General features: G+C 45.6%; 1 protein-coding gene across 1 annotated transcript; it reads right to left on the bottom strand.

Annotated features, from left to right (window-relative positions):
* Positions 1-2,536: 2,536 nt before the first annotated feature.
* On the bottom strand, positions 2,537-12,167 carry LOC126343066 (uncharacterized). Its single transcript, XM_050001913.1, has 3 exons — positions 12,103-12,167; positions 7,899-8,739; positions 2,537-2,587 (listed from the first exon to the last, which is right to left on the bottom strand). Exons 1-3 carry the CDS (start codon positions 12,165-12,167, stop codon positions 2,537-2,539), a joined length of 957 nt encoding a protein of 318 aa, XP_049857870.1.
* Positions 12,168-12,936: the final 769 nt, after the last annotated feature.

Here is a 12,936-nt window from a genome sequence, read left to right as displayed (position 1 = left end):
AACATACTGCAGTTGATGTTCTTTCTATAAAATGTCCACATATTTTGTACATACTTGTTCATACGCACTGGATGTAATATGTACCTGTATGACAGCATCAGCTGCATTGTAATAATTTAAAGAAGAAATAAAATGATTTGATTTGAAAGTAAAGCTAAATAAAATTAGGGGGTGCATAATATGTAATGCAGTTGTACTTCATGCAACTACAACTGAAGCAACTACAACTTATAAATTTACACATTAGCTTTATTTTCTGTGTTTTTAATGTACTGGATATCAACATTACTGTTATAGCATACAAGTTCTATCTGTCTTTGTAGAGAAGAGCCACTCCTGGTTTCCTAGAAACAATAATTCTCACTGTATTTGCAAAACTACCTGACTGGCTGAAAGAGTTCCTAGCACAGCTAGACATCACACTGGTGAAAATTAAATGGGGTTAAAAAGTGGACGAAGTAATGCTCACAGGGAAACTGTATTGCAGTGGATGGTAAATGTGTGCAGACAGTGAAGCAAAGAATACAGTCAGTATTTGCATTAAAACACATGGAGATCATCTATCTCTGTATTATTTAATTAACAACTGTATTAGTGCATATTTTATGAACTATTTGAACTACCTGTATTTATTTTTATTATATTTTTATTTTTTATTTACTTGTTCAGTACTTGAGACAGTTGTTTTGTTATTCCTAAGATCCAAGTCGACATGAAATGAAGAGGTCTCTTTGAAATCAAAATTTGAATAGAAAGGAAAACACAGGAGGCACTATTTGGTATGTCTTCAATCATTATGCTGAACAACATATATGTGCAATCATAAAATCGTTATATATCATACTTACTTGAATTTATTTTCACTATATTTCCTCCAAGTAATGTTTTGTACTAATACACTTGGAAATGTTACTGCTCTGGAGAAAAATCTCATTTGAGAATAATTTTATGTAGCTCTCTTTGTAGTCATATTAAGTAGCTTCCAATGAGCATATCTTCTTTCTAATTTCATTCATAACCTTAGCTTCCCCATTCGTCAGTAGCTCCACATTTTTAATGCTTTTATTTATTTCCTTTAGTTTCACCTGAATAAAGTGGGATGCTTCTAAAATGTTGCTTCTGGTACTCTCTCAGTTTTCGGCCTCTAATCGTAACCAATATTATTTGTTTTGTTCATGAATGGGGTAGACCTTGTAAGAGATATCAGGATGACAGATTGAAACAAGTGACTATAGGACCTAATCATTGGAAGGAGATGATCATGATGATTGCTTGGTTTCCATGAGTCTTCGCAGAATCTACATGTCACCCATATTGTGTTATTTTGCTTCTACGTAAATATCTTCTTTTCGTCCAGTACTTTATCATCAATTGTTTTCTAGGTTCCTGTTACTGTATCTTTTCTAAACCAGTGATTATTGATAGGAAATCTCATTCACAAGAACATAATTGTAAGTAACACTTATCTGAAAAAAGGAGAGAAATTACGCACTTATTTTTAGTGTTTTACTTACTTAACTTTGCTCTGATATTAAAATTCAACAACAGTATTTAAAAAACATAACTTGTGTCATAGTTTATTTAAGGCATTATTGTCTTTCTTTCTACTTCAGCTCTCAGTTCCTGTAAATATTAAGGGAAATGAGCACAATAAGGAATATCTTGAAAGTTTCTACTTACTACTATCATATTTGTTCTCTTTCTATAGTGATGTTATGTGTTAAAGTACTATAACTCGTCGTGTTGAAATTATTTTAAAAGATGTCACAGAGTACCAGAATTTTACCTCGAATTATTATCAAATTAAAGTGATAATAATTTTTTATTATTTGCTATAAAATAATATAGAGCTGATAATTAATATTTCTGTGTAATTTCTAAAATTGTTGGAAGAAGTAACAAATGATGCTTATTTAAGCTAGTCTGTTGAATCTATGAAAGTGCAGAACAACATTTAACTCTAGAGGACAGGCCTCTCCCAACAGTTCCTATACAATGCAGTATGGATTCCATGACAGGTGGACTTCCACATTGGCTCCCACTGAGTACCATTCCAATTGGATACTGGCGCTACAGTAACGTTTTTGTCCATAGAGATGTACTGACAACTGATTTCTGGGCTCACTTACAACATAGCACGACTTTCCTTGGGTGTGCCCAAGCAAAAATTCCAGTTTTAGACGTACACCATGTCTTGCCCACATCCAGTCTATTTATTCACTATCTTCAGTGTGTAACAGTCAGCCACAATGGTGTTCCAAACATATTTCATGTGGACACTCTCTATGCATTTTGTATCATAAACTGTGTTCATCTGACATCCACTGTGAAACATACTACCAGTTTCTCCTTGTGAAGGGTCTCAAACATTCAATGTCAGCAACACACTACTTCAATTTTACCCAGCACTGTGTAGCATATCAAGCACTCCAGCAATATTTCAGAGGTTCCTTAACTAATTACTGCACGACAATCTCCAATGTTCAAACTATTTGCACATCATAGTAACTCTCACAAACAAAAAAGACCATTTACATTACTGCTGGTGAGTGTAATGGTGCTGTGGTAAACAGTCCACTGCTGCAACCTGTAAAAATGCTGATTTATACATAAAAAATTAATTCAGGCATATTATTTGAAAAGATGGAGCAAGAACAAGAGAATGTCATGTACAATCCATACAACACAGTCTAACATTCCAGTCTAACAGCAGTCCACTGCTGCAACCTGTAAAAGTGCTCATTTATACATAAAAATTTAATTGAGGCATATTATTTGAAAAGATGAAGCAAGATCAAGAGAATGTCACGTACAAGCCATACAGAAACTCTATGTGCAAAATTACTTAGGACTGGTTATCCTCTAGCTTGGTCATACTGAATACAACCTTCCTACAGAACAAGCATATCTTCATGGGATGTCTACATCTAACATGAATTTATTGCAATTCTAATCATCTGTCCGTTAGATGGACATATATCACTTTTTGTATCATAACAATTATTTTTTGTTTTGGTTTTGTACTTCCTTTTTGTGTACTTAATACCTACACCTCTGTCTACACTTTATTTTGATGCTGTGTCATGCATGATTCATGGACATCGACTCTAAAGTAGATAACAGATATGCCTCATATTATTTGAGAAGCAATGTTTGATTTACGATGTACTACTCTTTCTTGTCATTTACTAAGACCAAGATTGTTATACAGCACCAAGACCTGAGACTACATTGTGGATTGACCTCATGAATAATTTCTGCATAACGAATCAAAGGTTGGCTTATTATTTTCTTATTATCTTAATTGTCAACAAAAGCAATGTACTGTTTTATAGTCATAATTGTATGCTATCCCTATTGTATTTCATATTCGAGAGGTAGTACCTATTGCTCAGTCTGCATTTTATTTGACATGATGAGCACACTATATATGACCAATGGACTTTTTTTACTTAATATATGTATCAAATTTCCTATGTATTATATCTACAAATTTGCTTCTACCGTTTTGCAATCGATGCTCGACCCCATATTTCAAAACCTGTCAAAACGTACGAGTACTTGGAAACATTGAAATAGGAAGTCATGCAGAAACCAGCTGTATTCCCTAGACAATGCTTCCTCTGAATACCACCTCTTTTTTTTATCAATGGCACAAGGCCTCGCTGTGCAAAATTGGTTTGATACATGGAACTCCTCAAAAGACTGCCAGTTCTTCTACTGTGGGATGCATATACAGCCTGAAAGATGGGAGAAATTAAAGCCCGTGATGGTCAAAACCATCTATGAATCGTGAAGTTTCAATACGTTTTTCATAATAAAGCTTCAAATTTGTAAGGGAAGAGGCGGAAGAAAAGTTATAGACTTCATATATTTTATCTATAATCAGTGCACTTGTAACATCGCAACTGTGTTATGAAAAAATATTTAAATATAACCTCCTTTATTTTTAATTTTACTTAGATTTGATAATGATAGTAATAGCAATAACTACAGGCTTCATCAGAATTAAAAGTTTAAAATCATTACTGAAATACCTATGTGGCAGAGCAGTATTGATCAATGCAAGCGAAAGTTCCTTTACATATTACTTTTTTATGTTGTAACTGTTAAACTACCAAGTGCTTGAGATATATTTCTGGACTTCTAGATGACTAACATGAGTAAAGATTTTCTTTGAACGAGTATGTGAATTGTGAGAAGAATCATATTTAACTCTTTGAGGGGCAGGTAAACACCACTAAAATTTACCCTAGTGGGGCAAGAAAAATTACTTGCAAATTTCAAATTTCTTGTACTTGTAAGACATTTGTTTTATTGTCTTGATATGTTTTACACATTGAGTTTTTAAAAATTCACTTAAACAAACAAAAAATATTAACATTAAATGTGGTCACTACAGGTAACCACCACCCCACTTCAGTATACAAATTCGAAATTTGGTGGTTGAACTTTGAAATAACTAGTTTTTAATTTTCTTTCTATCTCTTGAAATAGTTCTTGCCTGCTCTCAGACACAAAGGTACTTTGCACACTGAACACATCCACACTGTTCGCATTGGATTTTTCTTTGAACTGCAAACTGCGCGTCTACTAGATGATGAGTGAATTGGTTGTTGTTTACTGCTATCTACGTATGGCTTGTGTGATTTGATTTGGGTTGCTATACTACTTTGAGATGCAGAAGCAAAATTAGCTGCCACTGAAACTATTTTTGGAGCCAACAAGATTTTGTATACCTCTCGACAGAAATCTTTATCAGAGAACTGCTCCATTTCGGTTTCTTTGTGCACAACCTCTCCTTCCCAACCCCACCGAACACCTGATCCTTAGTCTCTTCTTCCCTGGCCTTACCGTCACCTGCGCCACCATCTATGTCCGCCCTAACGTCCCTATTCCCTTCAACTTCCTCTCCTACATTGACCGTACCTTCTCCGCCTATGTGCTCGCCACTGACCTCAACATACATAGTCGTTCCGCCGCCCAGTTACGGCGGTGGCATCGGTTCCTCTCCTCCCTTCAAGGGGACCTCATCCCCATCCCCCAGCACACCCGTCCCGAATCCAACTCCACTCCCGATGTTATCCTTTCCTCCCCTAACCTCCTTGGCCGCATAACGGTGAATGTCCTGGAACCTATTGGTAGCGACCATCTCCATGTCCTCCTCACCGTTTCCGACAGTCGTCGCCCCCGCCCCGACCCTCATAATGACCCTCCCCCAAAGTATATCCATGACTATTCCCGTGCCAACTGGAATGCCTACCGAGATATCCTCTCCATCCAGGTCGATAGCCACACCTTCACCTACTGCCACCCTGACGATGTAACCCATGCCGCCTCCTTTCTCCAGCAGACCTTGTCTGAGGCTGTGAAGGCCCATGTCCCTACTGTCGCCATCCACCCCCACTGTCCTACCTTACCCCCACAGGCCGTCCTCCTCCTCCGTGAATCCCGTCATCTCTACCGTGCATGACTCGGACACACTCCGACGCCACCGGCAACTCCAGCGACACATTCGTAATTTGCTCGCGGCCAAGAAACGCCGGGACTGGCGACAGACATGCCACCCTACCTATCAACTCATCAAAGTTCTGGTCAGCCTTCCGTCGCCTTACCGGAACTAAACCCTCCCCCTACTATCCTCTCCTCCATGATGATCACCTATTCCCTGACGCCCTTAGTAAGGCCAATCACTTTGCCTCCTACCTCTCCGATGTATTTTCCATCCCCGATGATCCCCAGTTCGATTACTCCCTCTTCCCGGATGTCCGCAATTGAACTGACACCTCTGTCCCTCCCCTAGCGCCTGGTTTCCAGTACTTGGACAACATTGCACACACAGAACTCAATGCCCCTATCACTACACAGGATCTCATTGCTACACTCCGCACCAAACGCAACACCGCTCCTGGTCATGATCGGGTCACCTACTGTCACCTTCGTGAAGCTCCTGTCTCTTTCCTCTCCACCCTGGCCAGGCTCTACAATGTAGTCCTGTCCACCGGTTACTACCCCGACCTGTGGAAAACCTCATGTATCCTGATGTTCCTTAAACATGGTAAACCGCCATCTGCCGTCTCCTCCTACCGTCCCATCAGCCTTACCTCAGTCTTCAGCAAGGTCCTGGAATCTATCCTCACCCGCCGCATCCACCAGCATCTCTGCCAGCACCGCCTCCTTCCCATCACCCAGTGTGGCTTTCGGCCATCCTTCTCTTCCGACGACCTTCTCCTTCACCTCACTCATCTCCTTCCTGAACAGCTTCATTCCCGTTGCTCTGCAATCTTCCTCTCCCTGGACCTCGAACGAGCTTATGACCACGTATGGCATTCCGGTCTCCTCTTCAAGCTCCAAACCTTCGCCCTTGCCATTAATTACGTCCGTCTGATCGGCTCCTTTCTCTCCCGCCGTCCTTCCTACGTCACCATCCATAACACAGATTCCTACACCTTTTTTCCCTCCGCCGGTGTGCCCCAAGGCTCCGTCCTCTCCCCACTTCTGTACCTTTTATATACGGCGGACATGCCGCCGCCGTCACCTCCCGTCCACCTTCTCCAGTTTGCCGATGACACCGCCTTCCTTGCCCTTGCCCCCACCCTGCAGCGCTCCCAACACCTTCTCCAATCCCATCTTGTGGTTGCTCAAGGTCAATCCCTCCAAAATCCAGGTGATCATTGTAGGCAAAACCACCCCTTCCTTCCGCCTCCTTGATTTCTATCTCACCGTCTATGGCCATCCTATCGCCCTCACCCCCACCCTCAAGTACCTTGGTGTCACCCTCGACCGTCGACTCTCCTGGACCCCACATCTCCGGACAATCCAAGCCAAGGCACGCTCCCGTCTCCATCTCCTCATCTCCTTTCCGGTCGTATGTGGGGTCTAGACCCCTCCACCATACTCCACACCTATAAATCCCTCATCCGCCCTATCCTTTGTTACGCCTATCCGGCCTGGATCTCCGCCCCCGCTACCTTTTACAAATCCCTCCAAATCCTTGAACGCCATGCTCTCCGCCTCGCCTATCGCATCCGTCTCCCCTCCCCCATGCAGATCCTGTATGATCTAATTCCATTCCCCCACCTCCTCCTTTTCCTTGAGAGGCTACAGATCCAGTACACCTCACGCAAACTCGATCCTCCTCACCCGCTTGTCTCGCCCATCCTCTCCCGCTCCCATCCGTTGCTGTGCCTGTATTCCCACGTCCCACCCGGTCTCCATCTCTCTACCTTCCTTACCCTCTCCCAAGGTGGCTGCCGCCAGTTCCCCCTCCCTGATGATGTCCTCCTTCCCTCCATATACCCCTCCTACCAACTTTTATCCTCCTTCCCTATTCCTGTCTCTGTTCCTTTGGGCATTCTCCCTCCCTCATCCCTTTCTCGCCACTCCTCCCCAGGGCTTCCCCTCCCCTATCCCTCTACTCCTCCTCCCATCTCCTCAGTCATTGGCGTCTTTGTTCTCCCCTCTCCACCCCCCCCTCCGCCCTTCTTCCCCTCTTGGCAGGTCCCCAGACTCGCACACGCTACGTGGACTTTCGCGCGCCGGAGATCATCGCCATCAGTGTCTCGTGTGTGCCGTCGTGTTTACTGTGCAGTGTTCACCGTCGCACTCCATCGTTCACCTGTGCCATCGCCATCTTCCGTGTTTGTGCGTCGTGTTAACAGTTTTAAGTGTGGACTATCGTCAAGTGTGAACGGCTCCGTGTTTGCCTTTCTGTGTCAACTGTTTTCTTGCCCACCGTTCTGTAACCTTTGTGTAATCTTTCTGTTTTTTCTCGTTTTGTATCCTATGGCTGAAGAGCAGCATAGAACGCTGCTGACAGCCTGCCTGTTGTACAGGTTTTAAAATTACAATAAAGAAAAAAATCCACAACCGCCAATTCGAGGGTTGGATTCCCTCACTTCCTCATTGAGGACTCGCACTGCCTGAGCTACTCTCAGGGGGTATCTTCGACGTGGAAGAGCCCCAGCCGTGCCTGTCGTGTTGTTGCCCGTCTGCACGCCGTCACTGCTACCCGCCACCGCCGCCACCACCGCCGCCCAGTGTTTGCCGCCGCCGCTGCCGCCTGGTCGTCTCTCGGTGCTCGCCGCTTCTTCTACCGCCGTCTCTCGGTGCTCGCCGCTTCTTCTGCCGCCGTCTCTCGGTGCTCGCCGCTTCTTCTGCCGCCGTCTCTCGGTGCTCGCCGCTTCTTCTGCCGCCGTCTCTCGGTGCTCGCCGCGTCTTCTGCCGCCGTCTCTCGGTGCTCGCCGCTTCTTCTGCCGCCGTCTCTCGGTGCTCGCCGCTTCTTCTGCCGCCGTCTCTCGGTGCTCGCCGCTTCTTCTGCCGCCGTATCTCGGTGCTCGCCGCTTCTTCTGCCGCCGTCTCTCGGTGCTCGCCGCTTCTTCTGCCGCCGTCTCTCGGTGCTGGCCGCTTCTTCTGCCGCCGTCTCTCGGTGCTCGCCGCTTCTTCTGCCGCCGTCTCTCGGTGCTGGCCGCTTCTTCTGCCGCCGTCTCTCGGTGCTCGCCGCTTCTTCTGCCGCCGTATCTCGGTGCTCGCCGCTTCTTCTGCCGCCGTCTCTCGGTGCTCGCCGCTTCTTCTGCCGCCGTCTCTCGGTGCTGGCCGCTTCTTCTGCCGCCGTCTCTCGGTGCTCGCCGCTTCTTCTGCCGCCGTCTCTCGGTGCTCGCCGCTTCTTCTGTCACCGGCTCTCGGTGCTCGCCGCTTCTGCCACCGCCGCTGCCGCCGTCTCTCGGTGTTCGCTGTTGCCTGCAGTAATGGACGCCCCAACTACCACCATCATCTACACCTCCCCTTCACCTGCCCCCACTGTAATGTCATGGAGTGCTTCCTCTGGGATTGACCCGTCTCATCCACCTCCCCTACTCACAGTCTCCTCCCCATCTATCTCCTCTCCATCACTGTATCCCCAACTGTACGTCACTCCTGCTACTGCACCTGCTGCTGCTCCTGCTCCTGTCTCTGCCCCTGCTCCCACTCCCCGTCCCGCTCCTGTCGCCCGCCGAGACGACTTTCCCCCTCTCTCCCCTACAACTACCACTGCTACCCCTGACTGAGTCACCACCCGCCGCGCCACAGTAGCCGCCACAGAGCGCCCTACCCTCTCATCTGGTACTACTGCCTCACAGGAGGGCCCTGCCTCCCACCACCTCCCGATCCATCCAGTCCCTCATCCCTCCTTCCAGGCAACACCCGCCAAAAAATCTTCCAAACGGCCCAGTGGCGACCTCTCCTCTACTCCCTCATCCAAAAAGCCACTGCGCGCCCCACCTCCCGCTGACCCCACTTCCCTCCTCTCCAGCCCCTTCCCTGTATACCTTTGTCCTAGCCAACCCTGATCCGAAATTCCTGGATGCCCGCACCCTCACCCTTGAAATCCGGAAGTACATCCCCAGTGCACCCGTCACCCAACTTATCCCTCGCAGAGACTCTGTTCTCATCAAGTCTCCCTCTCCGTCCTTCCATACTGATCTCCTCCAGCACCTTCCCCGCATCGCCTTTGGGCCCCACGCATCCCTCACCCCATTCCTTACATCCTACTCACCTCATCAGCCCCAACCGCCATCATCGCAAAACTAGGCCCCGTGGTCACGGAGGCTGCGGTGTTGGTGGAAATAAATGCCCACCCCGCCCTGGTAGTCCGCTCCGCCTTCCGTATTTACAACTCCTCTGGCCCCAGTTTCCTCATGTGTATATTTAAAGAGTCCGCCTCCTCCATCGATTTTCAACCGCCACCACCCTGTTGACCCGTCTCGTTCCCCTCCTCAATCCTACCGCTGCCAGCGTTGTCTTCTGTACAATGACCACCTCACCCAAAACTGCAAGAACCCACCCATCTGCCCCCATTGTAAAGCCTCCCACTTCCTTAAACAGTGTCACAAACCTCGCCTCCCCCCCCCCCCGTCCTGCAACACCTGCAATGAACCTCTCCCCACCTATTCCTCCAAATGCAAAGCCAAGCTCCCTCCACCAACCCTGAACTCACTGTGCCCGTTCGCCCCATTGACCACCCATCCACCCTATCAATTCCCTCCGCCCTCCCCCTATAGCAGAAGACATCATCTGGTTCCTCACCAGCGTCCTGCAGAACATCCACCCCTTCCAGCGCCCCCACACACTCCAACAGATTTCCCTTGCCACCCACTCTGTTTTCCTCTTAAACACCTACGCCACATACTTCCACAACCAAGCCCACTTTACCTTCACCCGCCTAGACACCTTCGAGTCTGAGGGGCGGCGTCCTAGGATAGTCCGCGCCGTTGGTGACCCCTGCGTCTGGATGGCTCAGTAGTCAAATCAGCTGCCTAGTAAGCCCAATTAGTTTCGACTACCAGTTGAGCACAAATTTTCATCTTTCCCCATTGATTTAAATTAACGCCCATGTGCAGCCAATATCTGTTATTCCTTTGTGTCTTAATTCGTAGTGGCTGCTGGATAAAAATGGTGTCTCTTCGTTCACACAGGTCCGAAAGAACAGACACTGCATATACGTCCTTTAAATGATTCTACATGATGATGAACCGCAACTGTGCGAAGTTGATCACCAAATATATTATTGTAACAGTTTCTATTGCAGACTGTATCAACAGAAACAGATTCTGCCGTGCACATTGTTACCTCTGTTGGGTTCAAATGTCCAAAATTAGAGTGGCTAAGATTGTTGGTCAAATCTTTACCCGCAATTTAGAGGTTTTGACATTTCATAATCTCAGTATTTTCATTATATAACTTAAACGCCGAGAATATGCCTAACACTGATACACCTGTTACCCAGAAATGTTTGCGACTACGCACAAGCACATCGCCACGAGAAGCAATAGGAACACTGCTGACATCTAACACCAGCTTTCAGTCGGGTTTGTGCACGTAGTTTCCTTAAACGTCCATAGATGTCAGGAGGCTATGCACGAGCAGTCTCATTTTGCTTGTGAATGGGGTAAAGGCAATTTTCAGATGGTGACGACAGTCTACTGCCTCAAAACGATAATTTCATGCAGTTCGATTTTCATTTAGGTTTTACAGTAATAATAAGCAACTGAATACAACTGAAAAACTTACTGGCATCACTCATCACACAACGCTCCTGTTTCCACATCATCTTAATGTAATATGAGAATTTTCTGGACTCTTCACATCGATTGTTCTGCGAGATCACATACCCCAAGACATGCAAACATGATTCAGTGGAAAAGAAAACAGCGTTCAGGATCAGTCTCTACACCATGCACCGACTGAAGTAGCCAGTTGCTACACTAATGTTGGCTACAATATTTCAATTGGTCAATATGTGCATTATCTTTATTTTTTTAGACTTCTATTTGAGTTCGTGTACAGTTCTGTGAACAGTTGATCGTAACCCACCAGTCAGAGGTACTAAATGGATCGATAATTTTCTAGACGAATTAACAAGCAAATTCAAATTTACAAGTTTCTCCTATCCATTTTGACAGTAATCCTTTTATTGTGCACCTATACCAAAATTACATATATTTTTTTTTTTCACGCAGTAAGAGAAAGAGTATCTTCTATATCCTGCAGTGTCTTGTCACCAGGAGTGCAGCACATGTGAACATTTTAACGTCATCAGACATCGAATTAATGTGGACTGTTGTGTTCGACTGTCGGGCCCGAAGAACAAGTGTTTCTCGTCCTTCGTCGCTTCACGTTCACGAACCGGTGACTCAACAGAATGAATGCCAAGTAGAGCTGCCTGAAACATGCATAATTAAAGTCGTGCTGTTGTGGTTCCAGGCTTTCTGCCACAACAGCTCTTTGTATACGAAGGTTTGCAGGGTAATCTCTGATGTGTCTTTCAAAAGAAATGAGGGAAAACATCAGTGACAACGAGAATTTGAGTCATGCCCGGAAAGCTTGTTCGATTGCCCGTGAAATTGAGGAAATATGGGTTCATTTATTAGCAAATATTCATCACATTCCAGATTGAGCATTTATGAACAGTTTTCACCGTTGTCACTCCTACTACTCCATCCTCACTGACTCCACTCATTTAAGTGAATCTAATTGAATATTCACTGTGTCCAAACGGGTTCCAACCGAAAATTCATTTGCTTTTGGAACCAAGCAGAAGACAGTGCATATAAAGAGACTTACAATAATTCGTACTTGAAAACCCTCAGTGTTCCCATTTGCAAATCACTTCCATATGTTGAAGGCATAATTCTTGTACATATTCTCCTTTGAAATATAATAAATTTATGTCACACGGAAAAGCTTTTCTCGGCAAATCAGCTCGGATTTAGAAAGCTTCACTCGTGCGAAAATCAGCTTGCCCTTATCTCACGTGATATCGTACGAACCACGCGTGAAAAACAACAGGAAATTTGGAAATTTGTAGTAAGGAATATGGGACCAAACTGCTGAGGTCATCGGTCACGCCGACCGAAGTGGCCGAGCGGTTCTAGGCACTACACTCTGGAAACGTGCGACCGCTAAGGTCGCAAGTTCGAATCCTGACTCGGGCCTGGATGTGTGTGATGTCCTTAGGTTAGTTAGGTTGAAGTAGTTCTAAGTTCTAGGGGACTGATGACCTCAGATGTTAAGTCCCATAGTGCTCAGAGTCATTTGAACCATTATCGGTCCCTAAAGACAACAGGTGAATTCTATATCCCAGATTTCCGAGAAGCTTTTGACACGGTGCCCCACTGCAAACTATTAAGGAAGGTTCGAGTATTTGGATCACATTCCCCAGATATGTAAGTGGTTCGAAGGCTCCTTAGGTAACAGAACGCAGTATGTTCTCTTCGACGACGAGTGCTTACCAGAAGCAAGGGTATCGTCAAGAGTGCCCCTGGGAAGTGTGATAGTACCGTTGGTGTTCTCTATATACAAAAGTGATCTGACGGACAGGGTCAGCAGCAATTTGCAGCTGTTTGCTGATGATGCCTTGGCCTACGGAACAGAATTTCTAGCCGGTCTGATGAATGG

The sequence above is a fragment of the Schistocerca gregaria genome, chromosome 1 (assembly GCF_023897955.1).
Source record: "Schistocerca gregaria isolate iqSchGreg1 chromosome 1, iqSchGreg1.2, whole genome shotgun sequence".
Classification (NCBI taxonomy): domain Eukaryota; kingdom Metazoa; phylum Arthropoda; class Insecta; order Orthoptera; family Acrididae; genus Schistocerca; species Schistocerca gregaria.
Note: the sequence above shows the minus strand (reverse complement) of the source record. Positions and strands in the feature narration are given on the sequence as shown.